The 20,434-nt window shown below is 43.2% G+C and overlaps 2 protein-coding genes across 22 annotated transcripts in view; one reads left to right on the forward strand and one right to left on the reverse strand.

The window, feature by feature from the left end:
- The window catches only part of DRG1 (developmentally regulated GTP binding protein 1), a 48,011-nt gene that overhangs the window by 19,192 nt on the left and 8,385 nt on the right, over positions 1–20,434 (forward strand). Inside the window, exons 6-9 of one of the 5 annotated variants that reach the window (XR_008474621.2) lie at positions 2,996–3,126; positions 4,704–4,871; positions 5,205–5,327; positions 19,677–19,761. Coding sequence is in view for 4 of the 5 variants with exons in the window: in XM_002743693.7 (XP_002743739.1) it covers positions 2,996–3,126; positions 4,704–4,871; positions 5,205–5,327; positions 10,005–10,104 (522 nt within the window). In the remaining variant the exon portion in view is untranslated. Of the gene's footprint in view, positions 1–2,995; positions 3,127–4,703; positions 4,872–5,204; positions 5,328–10,004; positions 10,322–16,356; positions 16,376–19,676; positions 19,866–20,434 lie in introns of those variants that run through there. The other 4 variants (XM_017963162.4, XM_054240400.2, XM_002743693.7 and 1 more) reach the window with 4 other exon arrangements.
- EIF4ENIF1 (eukaryotic translation initiation factor 4E nuclear import factor 1) overlaps positions 1–20,434 on the reverse strand; it is a 74,708-nt gene that overhangs the window by 4,066 nt on the left and 50,208 nt on the right. For 13 of the 17 annotated variants that reach the window (XM_078338854.1, XM_054240345.2, XM_054240325.2 and 10 more), the window contains 4 exons: positions 19,035–19,167; positions 17,884–18,228; positions 16,839–17,003; positions 15,481–16,243 (listed from right to left, as the gene is read on the reverse strand). In XM_078338854.1, the coding sequence (XP_078194980.1) occupies positions 16,002–16,243; positions 16,839–17,003; positions 17,884–18,228; positions 19,035–19,167 (885 nt within the window). In that variant the 3' untranslated portion in view covers positions 15,481–16,001. Of the gene's footprint in view, positions 1–6,262; positions 6,386–10,314; positions 10,539–13,783; positions 13,911–15,480; positions 16,244–16,838; positions 17,004–17,883; positions 18,229–19,034; positions 19,168–20,434 lie in introns of those variants that run through there. The other 4 variants (XM_054240355.2, XM_054240346.2, XM_035270119.3 and 1 more) reach the window with 3 other exon arrangements.

Consider the following 20,434-nt stretch of genomic DNA (forward strand, 5'->3'; position numbering starts at 1 on the left):
TGACAAATGTGAGAACAAAAATAAAGTAGGGAAAGGAGATAGAGTGTTGGTGTGAGGGTTGCAGTTTTAAGGTTGGTTGGGGAAGTCTTCACTGAGGTGACATGAAGGTGTGAACCAAGTGGGTATCTTGAAGAAGAACATCTGCTTCATGCAGAAGGAACATCCAAGAGGAAAGGTGCTGAGGCAGAGCATGTCTTTCTATGTTTGAGGAACAGCAGAATGGGCAAGTAAGAGAGTAGTAAAGATAAAAGCATAGCATAGGGACACATGTGCTTTTACTTTACAGGAGATGGTTAACTATTGGTTGGATTCTGTCCCACAACTAAACATGATTTGACTTAGGTTTTATTTATTTATTTATTTTTTTAAAGACAGAGTCTCACTGTGTTGCCCAGGCTGGAGTGCAGTGGTACAAATCTTGGCTCACTGCAACCTCTGCCTCCTGGGTTCAAGCGATTCTCCTGCCTCATTGTCCTCAGTAGCTGGGATTACAGGTGTGTGCCACCACACCCAGCTAATTTTTGTATTTCTAGTAGAGATGGGATTTCACCATGTTGATTAGGTTGGTCTCGAACTCCTGACCTCAAGTGATCTGCCTGCCCCAGCCTCCCAAAGTGCTAGGATTACAGGTATGAGCTACCGTGCCCAGTTGACTTAGATTTTAATGGAATAATTCTGGCTCTTGTGTTAGAATAGACTGCAGTAGGTTAAGACCAGAAACAGAAATAATTTAAGAGGTTATTGCAATAATCCTGTCAAGAAGTAATGGCTTCTTGGACCAGAGTTGTAACAGTGAAGGAGTTGAAAGTGGTTGAGTGTGGAAAGATTTTGAAATAGCTGATAGTAATTACATCTGGATTGTGAAAGAAAGCGTCAGAGATGCCTGTTTTGTTTTTTATTTTTTAATTTTTTTTTTTTTTTAGAGACAAGATCTCATTCTGTCGCTTAGCCTGGAGTTCAGTGGCACAGTCATAGTTCACTGTTACTCAAACTCCTGGGCTCAAGCAACCCTCCTACCTCAGGCTTCCAAGTAGTTAGGACTGTACTCACATGCCACCACGCTTGGCTTTTTTTTCTTTTATTTTTCTTTCTTTTTTTTTTTTTTTTTTTTTTTTTGTAGAAATGGAGACTTGCCATGTTGGCCAGGCTGGTCTTGAAATTTTGGCCTCAAGCTATTCTCCTACTTCAGTCTCCCAAAGTGTTGGGATTATAGGTGTGAGCCACCATACCTGGCCACATTTTTTTTGTCCTGAGCTAAAAAAAAAAAATGAGCTCTTATTACTAAAATGGTAGGACTTTTGGTAGAATAGGTTTGGAGGGAAGAAGAAGATCAGGATGTTAAGTTTTAGATGCCAGTTAGACATCCAGTTGTTTCTGTCAAGAAGGCATGTGAGGTAGGCCAGGCACAGTGTCTCACATCTGTATGTCTATAATCCCAGCACTTTGGAAGGTTGAGGCAGGAGGATCACTTGAGTCCAGGAGTTGAAGACCAACTTGGGCAACAAAGTGAGACCCCATCTCTATAAAAAGAAGAAAATAAAAGAAGGCATGAATAATTATCTAGGCTGGATATATAAATTTGGTGATTTTATATAACTTTAATGTCATAGGCCTAGCTTAGATCACCAAGTAAATGAGTATAGATAGAAAAGAGAATCGGCAAAAAAAAGAAAAGAAAAGAAAATCAACTAGGTGCAGTGGCTTCACGAGCCTGTAATCCCAGCACTTTGGGAGGCCGAGGTGGGCAGATCACCTGAGGGTCAGGAGTTGGAGGCCAGCCTGGCCAACATGGCAAAACCCTGTCTTTACTAAAAATATATAAATTAGCCAGGCGTGGTGGTACATGCCTGTAATCCCAGGTACTTGGGAGGCTGAGACAGGAGAGTCGCTTGAACCCAGGAGGCGGTGGTTGCAGTGAGCTGGGATCGCGCCATTGCACTCCAGCCTGGTCAACAAGAGCGAAACTCCATCTCAAAAAAAAGAAAGGAAAGAAAAGAAAAGATACTCAAAGAAATAAAACTTCTTAGACAAAGAGAGAGAAGAAAAATGAAAGACTTTGTAATACTGGAAGCCAAGTAAAGTATTTCAGATAGGAATGACCAGTTCTGTCAAATGCAGCTTCTCTGTCAGAATTGAGGACTGAGTTTCCTACTAAATGTAACACTCTAGAGCCCAGATTATTTGACTGGGATAGGTTTAAGCTGTCTTGCCCAAAATATCTTTCCCATTATCCTTTCATACAGTTTGGGCATTCGGGATTAATTTTTGTGTTAGTTTGCCAGGGCTGCCATAATAAGGTGCCACAGATCGGGTGGCTAAACAACAGAAATTTATGTTTCATAATTCTGGAGATTGGAAGTCTAAGATCAAGGTGATGGCAGTGTTGGTTTCTTCTGAGGCTTCCCTCCTTGGCTTCCAGATATGACTTCATATGGTGACTTCCTCTGTGTGTCTTTGTCCTAAGCCCCTTTTTATTTTATTTTTATTTTTTAAAGAAATTGAGATGGGGTTTCACTGTGTTGGCCAGGACGGTCTCGATCTCTTGACCTCGTGATCCGCCTGCCTCGGCCTCTGAAAATGCTGGGATTACAGGCGTGAGCCACCAAGCCCGGCCTCTAAGCTCCTTTTCTTATTAGGACCACCAGTATTGGATTAGGGCCCCACCCTAATGACCTCATTTTAATGTGATTACCTCTCTTTAAAGACTATCTCCAAATATAATCACATTCTGAGATACTGGGGTTATTAATTATTTGGTGGGGGGAAGGAGGAACACAGTTCAGTGTGTAACACTTTCCTTGGAGTTTGGACATTTATTTCTTACTAAATGTCAGTGACACTCATCTGGGTTGTCTTTAGTAATGAGTTCGAATCTTAGCTAGAATTTTCCAGGTACATGGATATATAGGTACACTTGGGGAGGTTTTTTGTTTTTTTGTTGTTGTTTTGTTTTTTTAAATTTTGTGCTGACTAGTCATCTGTTGTTCTCTTTCAGTGCCCCCAGAGTGAGCTGGATGCTGAAACTGTGAAAAGCATTCTGGCCGAATACAAGATTCATAATGCTGATGTGACTCTACGTAGTGATGCTACAGCTGATGACCTCATTGATGTGGTGGAAGGAAACAGGTACTGACTGAGTGTGCAGTCTGTGCCTGACTGAATTTGAAGCCTTGTGATGGAAGGAGTATTGCATCTTGAAGTTGGCAGAATTTTATCCTAACTCCAATTGTGCTCTTATATATATATATATTTCTTGAGATAGAGTTTGCTCTGTCAACCAGGCTGGAGTGCAGTGGCGTGATCTTGGCTAATTGCAACCTCCGTCTCCCAGGTTCAAGTGATTCTCGTGCCTTAGCCTCCCAAGTAGCTGGGATTACAGGTGCCTGCCACCACGCCTGGCTAATACTTTGTATTTTTAGTAGAGATGGGGTTTTGCCATGTTTACCAGGCTGGTTTCAAACTCTTGACCTCAGGTGATCCACCCACCTCGGCCTCCCACACTGCTGGGATTACAGGAGCGAGCCACTCTGCCCAGCATTTTTTTTTGACACAGAGTCTTGCTCTGTCACCCAGGCTGGAGTACAGTGGTGTGATCATGGCTCACTGCAGCCTTGAATTCCCAGACACAATCCATTCTCCCACCTCAGCCTCCTGAGTAGCTGGGACTATGGGTGTGTGCCACCAAGCCCAGCTAATTTTGTATTTTTGTAGAGATGGTGTTTCACCACATTGCCAAGATTGCTCTTGAACTCCTGAGCTTAAGCAATCTGCCTGCCTTGGCCTCCCTAAGTGTTGGGATTATAGGCATGAGCCACTATGCTCAGCCCATTGATATTAGACTTTAATAAGTTAAGGCACTGTTAAAATTACTTGTAGCATTTGCATATATTTTTAGTTGCTCACTTAGTCATTTGTTCCTATATGTTGGATGAATGTATTTACTCCTCATTTGAAAACAAGCAGAAGCCAGTGTTTTCAGTTAGGCATTTTACAAGTGAGGCAGTTAAACCCTGAGAAGTTGTGGCTTGCCTAATTATTAGTAACCTTAGCTGTCATTGATTGGACACACTAGGAATATGACATTGGTAGATGCTGTGTTTAAAACATTTATTTTTTAGTCTTTAAACATTATGAAATACTATAAATTATATCCTTAAAACAGCCTTGTAGGAAACTGACTCAGAGGTTAAGTGACTTTCCCAGGGACACATAACATCATCTCTTCATATCCACAGAAGATTGCTTCCAGGACCCCTTGCAGATAATAAAACCTGCAGATGCTCAAGTCACTTATATAAAATGGTGTAGTACAGCTGACCCTCAGTGTCTGTGGGTTTTGATCTGCAGTTGGTTGAATTCAAGGATGCAAAACTGCATATATGGAGGGCCAGCTGTGTCTAGAAAATGACACAGCTGGGATTAGAATCAGTCTGAACACTTCAAAGCTTGTGTTCTTTCCACTGCAGCATGCTTTCCCAGCAGTTAGCTTTATGGCTGGTACTAGGGCCTGACTTGTTACTTTTCAACTCATAGTTCACTTTTTTTTTTTTCCTTATTCTGGCTGATCTGCTACTTATGATCCCTCTTGAGAGCGTCAGTTGGGTCTGGGTAAGGGTGGGGTCTGGGCAAGGGTGTGCTGTTCAGCAGGCTGAGAGTTTTATCAGCAACTCCAGACTAATACCGTTTTTCTTCAACTTCTATAGAGTTTATATCCCCTGTATCTATGTGTTAAATAAGATTGACCAAATCTCCATTGAGGAATTGGATATCATCTATAAGGTGCCTCACTGTGTACCCATCTCTGCCCATCACCGTTGGAATTTTGATGACCTATTGGAAAAGATCTGGGACTATCTGAAACTAGTGAGAATGTAAGTCTTTGTGGATAGGGTAATGTTGCTGTAGGAATTAAACCAGACTGTCCTAAAATGATACTTTCAGGAGCTCATTAACAAAATCTGGCTTTATTTTTAATTTTTTTCTTTTTCCTACTATATAAAGTACATCTGAGCAGAAAAATCTGGCTCTTTTTGGAAAAATAAGTAACTTGATTCCTATTATCTACTAGGTCATTTGAGGACACTTTTTTCCTCAGGTTGGAGGTTGTCCTGGTCTGATGTCGGGGGGTGATGGAGGGTTGGTATACATTCAACACATGAGATACTCTTAAAAAGGTGGTAACCTTTATGCCTTCTCTATTCTAGTTACACCAAACCCAAAGGCCAGTTACCAGATTACACATCCCCAGTGGTGCTTCCTTACTCCAGGACCACAGTGGAGGATTTCTGCATGAAGATTCACAAAAATCTTATCAAAGAATTTAAATAGTAAGTATCATGGGTATATGGTCCCTCCTTTTTCCTATGAGTTACCAATTTCATTAACTAGTAATAGTTAGGATAGCATTTTTACAAAGAAGGTATGAAGGAGGCTGCTGAAATTGTGTGCTTGGCTAGAACTCTGCAGTGTCTTCTTAAAACCATGCCTAATTAGAACAGGAAGAGCTCTAGAAACCTCTTTAGGTCAGGAAGTCTGATGATACAGCCTGACCTTTCCTCATTATTTCATCTTCCTCTTGGCAAACACAATTATTCCTGCTTAGGTCACACTGGCCTCTACTGGGTGCTAAGCCACCTTCTAGACCTTAAGCATGGGCAAAACCTCCCTAATCTCTTATATTTTTCACTGCTGACACAGGCTGAAAAAAATAATTATGTTTGAGACAGGGTCTTGCTCTTGCCCTGGCTGTAGTGAGTGATGCGATCATAGCTCACCGCAGCCTCAATCTTCTGGGCTCAAGTAGTCCCTCCTGAGTAGCTGGGATTACAGGTGCACACCACTAGCTCCGACTAACTAAAAAAATTTTTTTTATTAGAGACAAGGTCTTGTTTTGTTTCCCAGGCTGGTCTTGAATTCCTGAGCTCAAGCGATCTACCTTCTCCAGTCTCCCAAAGTGTTAGGATTACAGGTGTGAGCCACTGTGCCCAGCATATTTTTTATTTTGAGCTAATTTTAGACTTCTAGCAAAGTTGCAAATAGAGTAGTTTCCTTTTGTCTCTCACTCCACTTCTGTTAACAGCTCACATTACTATAAAATTATCGAAACAGGAAATAAGCATTGGTATGCTATTATTAACTATAGACTTTATTTGAATTTTATTACTTTTTCTTTTACTTCTGTTTTCTACTACTTTTTCTTTTGTCTGCTTTGTATTCCAGAACCTTTGTAGCATCTAGTTGTTACTTGTTTGTAGTCTTCTTGTGTTCTACTCTACCAGTAATATTTCCTTAGACTTTCACTGTCATTGATGACCTTGACACTTTTGAAGTGTTCACTATTTATTAAATGTTCCTCGCTTTGAGTTTGTCCAGTGTTTTCTCATGACTGAAATGAGATTATGCATTTTTGGTAAGAATACTACAAAAATAACGTGTTCTCAGTGTATTGTGACATGAAATTCATGATGTTGATATACCTTACTGATAATATTCACCTTGATGACTTGATTAAGTTGGCATAGGGAGGGTTTCTCTGCTGCGAAGGTACCATTTTTCTCTCCATATTTGATAAGTATCTTGGGATACTTTTTAGACTATGAAAGTCGTTTTTCTTCAAATTTTTGCCTGCTGTTATTAGCATCTACTGGTGAGGCTTATCTGTGACATTTATAGCTACAGTGTGTGTGTTTATTTTTTTGAGGCAGAGTCTCTTTCTCTCCCCGAGGCTGGAGTGCAATGGCAAAATCTCATCTCACTGCAACCTGTGCCTCCCAGGTTCAAGCAATTCTCCTGTCTCAGCCTCCTATCTGGTACTACAGGCTTGTGCCAACATACCTGGCTAACTTTTGTATTTTTAGTAGAAATGGGGTTTTACCATGTTGGCTAGGCTGGTCTCAAACTCCTGACCTCAGGTGATCCACCTCGTTGGCCTCCCAAAATGCTGGGATTACAGGCATGAGCTACCATGCCTGACCTAATGGTGATTCTTTATTTTCTTTTACATTTATTTATTGGACATCTACTGAGTGTTAGAGCTATCACTTCTCTATTAATTCATAATTCCTATCAATTTGAGCTTTTGGTCATTTATTTTATTCTATAGGATGTAATCTAACATTACTATTACTTTGTTCCTCGAATTATTACAAAGCTTTGGCCATTAGGAACTCTTTCATGTTGGCTCCTGTGTTCTTTTGATAAGCTGCTTTTTTTTTTTTTGCTGTTGCCCAGGCCAGAGTGCAATGACATGATCACAGCACACTGCAGCCTTGATCTTAGGGGCTCAGACCTCAACCTGCCTCAGCCTCCTGAGTAGCTGAAACCACAAGTGTGCACCACCATGCCCAGTTAGTTTTTGTGGGTTTTTTTTTTGTAGAGATGGGGTCCCACCTGTGTTTCCCAGACTGGTATTGAATACCTGGGCTCAAGTGATCTGCTTACCTTGACCTCCCAAGGTGCTGGGATTATACGCATGAGCCATTTATTTTTTATTTTTATTTTTAGAGATGGGGTCTTGCTATGTTGTCCAGGCTTCTCAAACTCCTGGGCTCAAATGATCCATCTCTGCCTCCCAAAATGCAGGATTACAGGCATAAGCCACCAGTGCACAGCCTTTCCTTGCTTTTTGCTACTGTTAATATTTGGATGTTCCCAATTGACATTAATTTTTGCCTGCACCAGCCCTGAAAATTAGTCACTTCTCCAAGGAGCTCCAGTTTTCAAGATGTGGGTGCTAAGTGTGCTCATTGTTAGTAAGTAGGTTATCATTGCCTGTAGGCCCTCTCAGCAAATAAATGTATGGTTACTGATGCTTAATACACATCTGTATTTTTGTATCTGTCTTACCATTCCTCACTATCCATTTATCCATCATCTTTCCTAAAGACCATGAGTTTATAATGTTACCTCTGATTCTAGTTCAGTACCACAGGGTTCATTTTAGCCTTACTGCTTAGTATTGCTTTTGATACCAGGGTCTCTGTTTCCCAGACTGGAGTGCAGTGGCTCTGTCACAGCTCACTGCAGTCTCAACTTCCCAGGCTCAAGCGATCCTCCTACCTCAGTTTCTGAGTAGCTGAGACGAGGCCATAGGTGTGTGCCACCGTGCCCAGCTAATTTTTTTTTTGTGTGTAGGAACGGGGTCTCCCTACGTTGCCCTGACTGGTCTCGAACTCCTGGGGCTCAAGCGATCCTCCTGCTTTGCCTTTCCAAAGTGCTGGGATTACAGACATGAGACACTGTACCCAGCCTTCCTTATTTTTCAACAACGATAAATCTAGCTGTGATTATAATCTCTTTACCTTTTTTTGGCGGCGGGGGGAGGGAGTTTAGTTCTTGTTGCTCAGACTGCTGGAGTGCAATAGCATGATCTCAGCTCACCGCAACCTCCACCTCCTGTGTTCAAGCAATTCTGCCTCAGCCTCCTGAGTAGCTGGGATCACAAGTACCTGCCCACGCCTGGCTAATTTTTTTTTGTATTTTTAGTAGAGATGGGATTTCTCCATGTTGGTTAGGCTGGTCTCAAACTCCCAACCTAAGGTGATACCCCCGACTCTGCCTCCGAAAGTGCTGGGATTACAGGTGTGAGCTGCCACGCCCGACCATCTATTTACTTTTTTAAAATAAAATTCTAGTAGTTCAGCATTTCACTCCTAATCTTATAAGAAATAGTTTAACTGGATTACAGTATTTATGAATAGCTCTTTTCATGTTTACAGGCTGACAATTCCATTTGTTTTAACCCTTTTCCCATTTGCCCTGGTAATACTTGCTGGCAGTGCTTACACCTGCAGCATTTTACCCCAAGGTAACTTTGCCATGAAATAGCTTGCATTTATTTATTTTTGAGACAGAGTCTTGCTCTGGAGTGCAGTGGCGTGATTTCGGCTCACCGCAACCTCCACTTCCAGGGTCCAAGCAGTTGTTCTACCTCAGCCTCCTAAGTAGCTGCAAATTTCAGGGATGCACCACCATGACTGGCTAATTTTTTTTTTTTTGAGACGGAGTTTTGCTCTTGTTACCCAGGCTGGAGTGCAAGGGCGTGATCTCGGCTCACCGCAACCTCTGCCTCCTGGGTTCAAGCAATTCTCCTGCCTCAGCCTCCTGAGTAGCTGGGATTACAGGCACACGTCACCATGCCCAGCTAACTTTTTGTATTTTTAGTAGAGACAGGGTTTCACCTTGTTGACCAGGATGGTCTTGATCTCTTGACCTCATGATCCACCCGCCTCGGACTCCCAAAGCGCTGGGATTATAGGCGTGAGCCACCGCGCCTGGCTTGAGAATTTTATGTTTGACTAATTATTGTATTTGTTCCTGATACTCATTTTTTAAGTGGTATCTTTTAGGAATGTTTTTAAAAGAGGTTTTGACTCTTTTAATATGGCCACCTTTTCTACTCCTTGGTATATATAGTTCTTAGTCTCTGTGAGGCAGGTCTTGGTGTTTTATTCACCAGTTTTCATCATTAGAACATATTAAATTTGGAGGCCCATAGATATAAATTACCTTCACATATTCCAGTAAATCAGGAGGACTTATCAATTAAGTTTCTTGATAGGGAGGAAGATTTTCCTGGCATTGCTCAAGAGGGAGGCCCTAATTTCTTGTCAGTATCCACTGATGTTTTCAGTAAACCCAGCAAAAACAGGTTTTCTCTGACAGTCTGTAACTGACATTTTATCTGTAAGAATCAATCTGAAATTTTCAGGGTCTTTCTCTATAACAAATCCATACTTTTAATTTTAAACCAGTCTCTCTATACTAATCGTGTTTTTCATCTTCGACTTTCTGCAATAAGAGGAACCACACAACTCCCAAAAGTCTTTGCTGCTGTATATGTTAAGGCTTCAGTGTCTCATGCTGCTAGGGTGGATAAAACTTTTGTAGGTCTTTGGTTCTTAAGACTGTGATACTAAATCTGAGCAGAAGGGTGGCACCTAGGCAAATAGGGCAGAAGCTAGGTTTATTATTTACACTGACTGTTCTTTTTCCCTTCCATACAGTGCTCTGGTCTGGGGTCTCTCTGTGAAACACAATCCTCAGAAAGTGGGTAAAGACCATACGTTGGAGGATGAGGATGTCATTCAAATTGTGAAGAAGTGAAACCTTCCCCCTTTCCCATCTCTGCCGGGCGAAGCACAACAGCCTTCCCCATGATCAAGCACCCTATCCCAGTTCTTTCTGGCTTTGACAGTCACTGGATCAGGATCCAGGGGAGGGAGATGGAGGCACCCAAACTGGATCTTCATTTGTCTTACCTTGGTGTCACTGTGTATGCTGAACTGCATAAAAGACCTGGTAGGCTGGTCAGCTACATGCAGTTTATGTGTTATTGTCAGAATTTGTTTTGGGATGGGCTGAATGAGGAAGGGCATATACGGTGAGGCAGCTACAGAAGGGATCCTTGGGAACTTGGTCTTGAATGTGAAATGCATAAAAATATGATATGCAGCATCTTATTTGATGTTTACTTATGGGAAACTCTTCCAAACTAGATGTGGCTTTCAATCCTTCCAAGTGGTCTTTCCCATGTCATGCTAGAGAGAGGAAGGACTTCATGTCAGTTAACTGATCACTCCCTGCAAGGCTAACCTATTTTGGGAGAACATGTAATAAAGTACTCTGACTGGGCAGATCAGGGTGCGACATTGCAGGTCTACCTCTAGTTAGCTGTGGAGCCCTGAACAAATTACTCAACCTTTATGAGGCTGTTTCCTCATGTAACATGGGGACAGTAATAGCATTTGCATTCTGCAGTGGTGATTGTTAGTAATGAGGGAGATGGTACTTACCTATTGCTTAGCACAGTATTTCATGTGTAAGTACTCTATGACTTGCCTTTTGTTGCACTGAGCCTTTTCCTTTACTGGGCTGTCTGCCCTATAGAGAGCACAGCTGTACATCATCAGTGTTGGCTATTAAGCTAAACTATGCTGCCAGCTGGGCCACTAAATGCCTTCTTTCCCATAACCCAGCCTTTCTGCTTGAATCTCCATGGCAGTCTGGCCTCACCCAGTAACTTGGGTGATGGCATGAAGGCAGAACGTTGGAAGTGAGGCAGCTGGTGTGATCAGAGCAGGTTTGCGTGTTTGTATATGTATGGAGATGGGAGGTTAGGAGGAGGGTTGGTGTCAGGACTACTTGAGGAGAATACTAAGGACATAATCAGATATTTGGAGGGCTAGGAATATAGGAATTTAAGGTGATTGCTCTGATTATGTGAAACCGATTGATAAAAATCTTGGTGTAGAAGTTAGTAAGAACATGGGCCGAGGAGGCTGGGCCCAGTGGGTCACATCTGTTATCCCAGCATTTTGGGAGGCCAAGGCAGGAAGATGGCCTGAGCTTAGGAGTTTGAGATCAGCCTGGGCAAACAGATCGAGGCACAGTCTCTACAAAAAATTTTTAAAAATCAGCTGGGCATGGTATTATGTGCCGGTAGTCCCAGCTATTCGGGAGGCTGAGGTGGGAGTATTGTTTGAGCCTGGGAGGTCCAGGCTGCAGTGAGCTAAGATGGGCCACTGTACTCCAGCCTGGGTGACAAAGTGAGACCCTGTCTCCAAAAAATAAAAATTAAATAATAAAGAACATGAGCATCTCAGAAGGGAGAGTGTGGGCATATAGGTATGGAGGAGAAATCTTAAACTTGGTAACTAACTTGCTCTTGGGAAGAAGAGAAGTCAAACAATATTTCAGTATGGACAGCAGAGATGATAGAAAATCAGGAAGGAGAATAGGTTTGCAGCAAGACAGAATTTGATTATTTCTTCAAATAAGGCAAGCTAGAGCTTTTACAGCAGGTTGTGAAGGATCACAGTGTGGGATTATCTACATACTCAGCCTCTGTCCAATCGTTGTTCTTCCTGCTGCCCTAATAAGTCATTTCCCTTTGATAGTCTTCCTAGAGCTTAGGCTTAGCACTGTCCCCAGACTCAGAAAATAAGCCCCTGAAGCCTGGTATGCTACTTTTCAGAATGTAGGTCTTGATACCACTGCATTCATGATACAGGCCATGATCTACAGCCTGTGCCAACCCTGCAGGGGAATAGGCTTTCTGAGCTATGGGATTTCCAGGAAGCAGTTTGTTCTCCAGCGAGAACATACTAGGTTTCTCGGGACTCTTCTTGCCAAAATTCACTTTCATTGAGCAAGCATTTAGCTCTGCCAGGATGTTGGGGAGGGAAGGTTGCTGAAATCCAGTTCATCCAAGGCCTCGGGATGTGCTGTGAATAGACCTTGTCTCCATCATTTAGCACTCTCCTCGTGGCTTGATCCAGGGCCCCCCTGGTCTCCTTGAGGAGAGGATTACCCTACCTTTCCCTTTCTGGTGGGCTTAGACTTGGCAATTCTGGCAAAGGGTTACAGTTTGGTATTGGGAATGCTGCCTGGGGTATAGCTGCCTGGGGTTCGGCCACTGTGGAGGTACAGCTAAAGGCTCCTCACGAACTCTAAGACTTTACTGGTTTGGCTGTCAGCATGATTTGAATTTCCTGTGCTTTTACATATTCCATGTTGTTTCTTTCCTGACTTTATTAGAAGTAAACAGATCCGCTGCATTTAGCAGAAAGCACTAATTTAACGAGCTGAAATGGAAGGAAATTGCATCTTACCTTTTTGGGAAACTGTTTCCCAGAAGCCACCCAGCCAGTTTGTCCTTGTCTCGTGGCCTAAAATTGGGTCACCTATTTTTTAATCAGTTGTTGGTAAAGGGAATAGAATTATTGAAGAACCAAGAGTTTAACCCTGTAAGTTACCAGAGTTTATCTCTATAAGTTATCCTCATTCTTGGTTTGTGTTTATGTTCATAGTTCACAAAGAAGGGCCAGTGGACCTCATGCTTCCCATCCTTAATAGAGTCTGGCTTCTGAGACACTCAGAAGCAGGTTGGGCACCATGGCTCATGCCTGTAATCCCAGCACTTTGGGAGGCCGAGGTGGGTGGACAACCTGAGGTTGAGAGTTCAAGACCAGCCTGGCCAATATGGTGAAACCTCATCTCTATTAAAATTAAAAAATTAGCTGGGCACGGTGGCAGGCACCTGTAATCCCAGCTACTTTGGAGGCTGAGACAGGAGAATCACTTGAACCCTGGAGGCAGAGGTTGCAGTGAGCAGAGATTGTGCCACTGCACTCCAGCGTGGGCACAACAGAGTGAGACTCTGTCTCAAAAACAACAAAAACAGTAGCTACCTCCTAGGGGAAGGCCTAGCTGTACTCCGTTCACTTCATTCCCACCTCTTTTTACCACCGACCTCCCAAAGACTATTTAACTGTTTCTTTTGGGAGAGAATATTCTTTCCTCTCCTACCTGACCTCCCCTGCTTAACAGATATTCCATGATATGCTTTGTGGCCCTCAGCTGTTTTACTTTCAGGATGCCTTCTATATCCTTAGTGTCTCTTAACTTTTATTTTGCACAACCTTCTAGCACTGATTACTTCTGAACTCATCTTGTGCCTGCAAGACATCAAAAGTTTTTCCAAACTGCCCTTATCCTATATCAAGTTCTTAGCCCCTTGAAGACTGCATTAACGTCTCTTGTGCCTCCACCCCCCACCCCTGCTTCCTCTAGTCCTTGTGTTTACCAAAATACTTTTGCTAAAACCTGAATGTCAGCTTCTGCTGATACTCTCAGCAACACTCCCTTATTTCCTTCTGACTCCATTTTGCCAATCACCAGCTAATGGCTGTGCTCTTTGCATAGTACCTGTTTGTTTCCATCCTACTAGCTTCTAGCCTAAAAAGGAAGCCTTTACTAGCAGGTTTAATCCAGTCCTCCTTACCTTGCACCTATTAACGTTGGTTCAACATGAAGGGGGCAGGTAAGTGGAAGATACACGGGAAAGATGGAACTGGATTCAGGCATCTGTGTTCTGCCATTGACACTTGGGACTGCTTTCCAGTTTTCACCTGTGGAAACCAGAAAGGATTTGCCAAAAATTCTAAACATAGTGTCTATAGGGTCTATTTCTGAAGCTGAGGAATCATATGAAGTGAATACTAATGAGGTTGAAAGTACCAGGAAGAGACTGACCTCACGCATAATCCATAAAGCCAGGTTTTGTTGAAAGATGACCTGCTTTCTTGTATTCCTGCAAGTACAGGGCAGGATAGGCAGTTCCAGGCTTATAATCAATACCCCTAGCACTCAAGACTCGGGCTGCTCAAGACTCTACTATGCTTGTAGTAAAAAAATCCAACCACCTTGACCTTCATCTCCTTATTTGACCCTTTAGCATGGAGTCAAAAGCTTTTATGGTCCTAAATGGACAAATACCTAGAACTCTGGTAAACTAACTTGAGTAGCATAGAAAATTAAGTATCATCACCTCATAGCAGGACTGAAAAACTTCCAGTTAGTAAAGGGGACGCTGGACCCTACTGTATTCTATAAAATCTTTATCCTCCAATGCTGTGTATATACTAATAGTTAAGGTGGATAATCAAACAATTGTGAGCTAAGGAATGTGATAAAGAACACAAGAGGTCAATTAATACATGAGTCTTAAGGGAAATTCTTAGATTCCAGTGGGTTGAATCAGACCTCTGAGCTTACAGAAACAGGATGCCCCAGTAAACATGATTTGTTACAGAGAAACTACCATATGTAATAGGTGATTCCCTAATAAATTGTTTTCACTAGGTTGGTTTAATCTTGGAAATTACACTATAGATATCCTGGTGTTAGCCATAGGCTACCTACTTAGAGGGTCAGTCCAGTCTAAACTGACCCATTAGGGTCTTTAAGGTTCAAGAAAAAGATCATTGCTTCTTCCTCCTAAATCAAGATAGAGTTCAGTTCTCATAGGGTTTTTTTTTTTTTTTTTTTTTTTTTTTTTAAGACAGTCTCGCTCTGTCACCAGGTGCCAGTTTGGAGTGCAGTGGTGTGATCTTGGCTCACTACAACCTCCGCCTCCCAGGTTCAAGCAATTCTCCTGCCTCAGCCTCCAGAGTAGCTGGGACTACAGGCACATACCACCATGCCCAGCTAACTTTTGTATTTTTTTTTTTAGTAGAGATGGGGTTTCACCATGTTGGCCAGGATGGTCTCGATCTCTTGACCTTGTGATCCGCCCACCTCGGCCTCCCAAAGTGCTGGGATTACAGGAGTGAGCCACTGTGCCCTGGTCAGTTTCCATAGGTTTTAAAGAAAAATTTAAACTTCAGATCACTGCCCTCAAGGAACATACTGAGCCTAGCTCAGCTGGTTAGAAGTTAAGAAGGCCAGCCTGGGCTACATAGTGAGATCCAGCCTCTACAAAAAATAAGGAAAAAGTTAGTGGTGTGGCCTATAGTTCCATCCACTAGTAAGGCTGAGGTAAGATAAGAGAATAGCTTGAGCCTAGGAGGTTGAGGCGGCAGTGAGCGGTGATTGCACCACTGTACTCTAGCCTGGGCAACACAGAGTGAGACCCTGTCTCCAAACAAAGAAACAAAATTAGGAAGGGTTTCAGAGAGGAAATAAACACAACAATGCCAGTTTACTTCATACACACACTTAGCATATGCAATTTTAATCAACCAAAAGAAAATCCCAAATGTACAAGTGAAAAAAATCCAAACTGTTGACACAGGCTTAACTAATATCAGCTACTTTTATGTACAGCTGTATAAGTTCAAAAAAGCTATATGTATATACAAAAGTTGTTTATACACAGGTCTGTACATAAGGGTCTATACATTTATTTCCTCAGAACCCTTAGGTGCCACCTCTTGGTGAGGACACCAACACTTCATTCACATATCTTACAAAAAAGAAAGACCATTTCCAGGATTGACAACATTGTGAATCCTGTATTTAGACAATGTACAATCCACTGGACTGGTTAAGATCCTTCCATCAATCATAATGCGGATCACACCAGGTGCATGGGTTCCCCCAAACAGCTTCACACAGAGTGCTCCAAAGTAAAAGCCCATAAACCAACCCAAGATGAGGAAGCAGAGTCCTGCCCAGGGTGCCACCACAAGTCTGGGCTTAGTTGAGTCTGCCTGCCCTGCTCACTGTCGGTATTCCAATTCATCTACACTGATAACTTTGGTGGGCATGGAGGGCAGGGGTTGCTGTAGCACATCTGAGCCAAACCATTTGGCGAGTCCCACGGGGGAGCTGCTCCTCTGGCTGGGGCGATGCTCCAGCTGGGAGTGCATGTGGGGCAGGCCTGACCGGCTGGGCACATTCTGAGGGGCTGTTTGAACACTGACAGCTGCTGCCTGGGAACCAGAGCCTGGAGGATGCAAAACTGTGGAGATAAGAAGGGTTATCATTCACAGCATGAAAAGGAAAGAAGTTTATTAGACCCTGCTTCATTCAAACCCTATCCAAACAGAGTCTTTACTAGAGGATTTTTTCTAGGGCTTCTTGAGAAAACTCCTTTGTAAAATGCCAGTGATGCCAGAAAACAGTACCATGGAAAGCTGAGCTATTCAGCTACCAGTATTGAAAACTCATCCTGGATGACATGACCGCCACTTCCTATGGCAAGTAACCACATCACAGAAGCAGGAACATTAACTGGTGAGAGGGCATATGCCCTGGGCAAGCCCGATGCTGAACCTCTGTTGGAAGGATTCTCAGCCCTGTCTCCTAAGACACAAAGGACAAAGAAAGCCAAAGCACACTTGGCTCGTCCCCACTGACTGCAGGAACAGTAATCCCAAATTGCATTGAGGTCAATTTACTTCATCTTATTCTCTGGTTATACCCTTGCCCCAAACTTAGAACAAGTTAATGAATGAAAATATCAATGTTAATTCATCTCCACTGGAAACTATTTCTAAAAGCTTCAAGATTCTTTAAGTCCATCCCAAACTCACCTGTCACATTCCTGAACCTACCTGAGCGCTGTAGCTGCTGTTGCATCATTGCCAGATGCAGAGGTGTTCCAGGACGAGGGTTTAAGAGAGGGTGACTAGCAGCAGGTAAAGGGTAAAAGGGCTGACCCAGGATAGGGCCAGATATTCCCTGTAAATGAGTCAAGTCCATCCCAGGAGGAAGCACGCCTGTTGAGCAGAAAAGGCATGCTGCTGAGTAGTCTTAATGTTACCTGGAAGTTTTCCAGTTTCACTGTACAGTTTTGCTGATCTGGAAGTTATATTAAGAATGAATGGCTGGGTGAGGTGGCTCACGCCTGTAATTCCAGCACTTTGGGAGGCCGAGGCAGGCAGATCACAAGGTCAGGAGTTCAAGAAGAGCCTGGCCAACATGGTGAAACCCCATCTCTACTAAAAATACAAAAATTAGCTGGGCATGGTGGCAGGCGCCTGTAATCCCAGCTACTCAGGAGGCTGAGGCAGGAGAGAACTGCTTGAACCCAAGAGGCAGAGGTTGCAGTGAATTGAGATTGCACCATTGCACTCCAGCCTGGGTGACAGAGCAAGACTCTGATTCAAAAAAAAGAATCTTCTGGCTCACGCCTATAATTCTAGCACTTTGGGAGGCCAAGACAGGTGGACTGACTGAGCTCAGCAGTTTGAGACCTGCCTGGCCAATATGGTGAAACTCCGTCTCTACTAAAATACAAAACAAATTAGTAGGGCATGGCGGCATATGCCTGTAGTCCCAGCTACTCGGGAGGCTGAGGCAGGAGAATTGCTTGAACCCAGGAGACAAGAGGTTGCCGTGAGCCACTGCACTCCAGCCTGGGCGAGAGAGTTGAGACTACGTCTCTACAAAAATAAAAGAAAATAAATAAAAAAGAACCCTCAAGCTAGGTTCCTAATCTTTTAAAAGACTAGGGGGGATTGACTGGATTGGAGCTTCTGCCTACCAGTTGGATGGGAGAATCCAGGGAAATTTCCCACATTATACAGCACTTCATCAGTGCCAACAATTGTCCTAGTAGGTCCATAAACTGACACCCAAGTCAGGTTGGAAACTCACCAGCTTGGAGCAAATTCGGAAGATGCTGTGGATGTACTCCCTGTGCCAGCATTCTCTGTACCAATCCTGGGTGAAGCTGGTGAGCAGGCCGAACCATAGGGACGTGGGGGACAAGGGGAACTTGGTGGACAGGGCGGAGAAAGGGTGTTGCAGGAACTGGGGATGCCAAGGTGGGTGTTTTTCTCCCAGCTGCTTTAGGTCGATAATCTTGTTCTTTGGTGTAACGGTTGGTCTGGGACAGTGGGGTGGAACACGAAGACCTCTGTAACGCTGATAGTTTCGGATTTGTAGTGGGAGAAGAGCCTCGATCAGCACTGGGTAGAGAGCTGGATGACAGGAGGTTCTCTATGAGGATCCAAACAAAAAGTATTTTGGTAAACCTCTCCCATACACTTTTGGCCTCCCACTCGTCTAGTAAATTATTTCTTAAGGTCACAATTCTTATCTGATACCCTTAACAAGGTTAGAGGATTACATGGTAGGAACCATCATTTGCCTCATTAAACAGGACCAAAGATAAATTGTTGGATCCCCTTCTCTGCACAAATGGCTGTGGCCTAGATTATTTAAATGGCAATTAGAGTCTGGTCAAAGAACCCAAACTGTCTTAATAGTATCAACAGGAGTTCCTCCCCACCAACCACCCAAGCCTTCTCAAACACAGGCAAAAATCTCTCAGATCTATACTCTACACCTGTGTAAACCCTAATTTAGAATCTGTGTTACCACGTCCTTCACAATCCCTACTGTGCAATTCCTAAAAATCTTCTCACATATTTTCTATATTGGACACTTAAGTCTCCAGAGGCTGGATTTCAGAAGTAAAACTAGCTGAATTATATTAATTTACCAAGTAAGTATACTAATTATTCAACTTTGAAGCCTAAGTAAGGATTCTAAACTAACGCTCATTCTACTACCGGTCTGGTAGCAGCACTCAGACTGGTCAGAATTTCAAGCAACCGAGCAACTGTGGGCTGGCCCAGTTCTTCTCACTGTCACACAGAACCTCACTAACACAGAACCATGGTCCAGAGAAGTTAGGGGCTTGCCCAGGGCTTTGCATAGAATGTCAGGTTGGACAGCACTCAGGCCCATGTTCTCTCCATCACATACTTTCTTGAGCAGTGCCCTTAACAGCTCTGCAGTACCTTCACTAGACTTCTGAGTATCCTCTTTACTGTCACCAAGAGCTGCTTTTCCAGATGCTGGCTCCTCCTTGCTCTTCTCTTTGCTCTCGTACATCTTACGAATCACTGAGGTAGGGGTAAAGGAAGGAGAAAGCTGCAGAGAAAAACAACTGGCATTAGCACATTCTCTAAGTGCCTTTCTCTAATACTAAGCCAGGATTAACTGGTCAAGCTATTCAACAAAGAGTCCCCACACCGGTAGCATAGGCCAGCTCTAGTATTCTGTTCTGTAGCTGCTGGAGGAAAAACAGAATGGCAGTGTCCCAAGCACATCATCCCTTACTCACAACTCTGTGATACTAGGAATATGCCTATGCAGCCTCTGCTTTACACATTTCCCCAGCCTGGGATTAGGCTGAAAAGAGGGAAAGAACATGGCCAGAAATATACCTTGGAGCAACTTTCTTCTGTGAAGGACATTTTAAAGACAACCTCAGAACCAAAATTACTCCGTACTCCTAATATTTCCCTTCTTAACTTGGCTACCAGAAAAGTTAATTACCTCAACAGTCTCCTTAGCCATCACGATTAATCACTTGAGTGATTTCTTATCTCTTCACTATTTCTACTTTGATGATTTTATTATCCATGTCCCTTTTCTAGGCAAACAACCCTACATCTTTGATGGCAGGAGACAAGACGTGATTTATGAACAGAAAAGCTCCTTCCAGATCCTGCTGCCTTCAAGGTGACTGGTGCAAAGACCCACATGGGGTTCTGAAGCACACAGCAAAGTTTTTTTTCCTTCTCTTATCAGCTCTGAATAGTTGATAAATATCTGTGGGGAATGAACCTTTTTTTTTTTCTTCTTTTTTTTTTAAGACAGGGACTAACTAGGGAGTGCAGTGGTATGATCTTGGCTCACTGCAAACTCCACCTTCTGGACTCAAAATGATCTCCCACTTCAGCCTCCAGCGTATAGCTCAGACCACAGATGTGCACTACCATGCCCGACTGCAATTTTTTTGTATTACTAATTTTTGTATTAGACAGGATTTCACTACGTTGCTCAGTCTGGTCTAGAACTCCTGAACTCAAGCAATCCACCTACCTTGGCCTCTCAAAAGGCCTGGGATTATAGGTGTGAGCCACCACATCCAGCTAGAATGAAACTTTTTTTTTTTTAGACAAATTCTTGTTCTGTCACGTAGGCTGGAGTTCACTGGCTTGATCTGAACTCACTGCAACCCCTGCCTCCTGGGTTCTGGGTTCAAATGATTCTCCTGCCTCAGCATCCCAGGTAGCTGGGACTACAGGTGCCTGCCACCATGGCCAGCTAATTTTTGTATTTTTAGTAGAGATGGGGTTTCACCACATTGGCCAGGCTGATCTCAAACTCCTGACCTTGTGATCTGCCTGCC

Source organism: Callithrix jacchus, chromosome 1, assembly GCF_049354715.1.
Source record: "Callithrix jacchus isolate 240 chromosome 1, calJac240_pri, whole genome shotgun sequence".
NCBI lineage: Eukaryota > Metazoa > Chordata > Mammalia > Primates > Cebidae > Callithrix > Callithrix jacchus.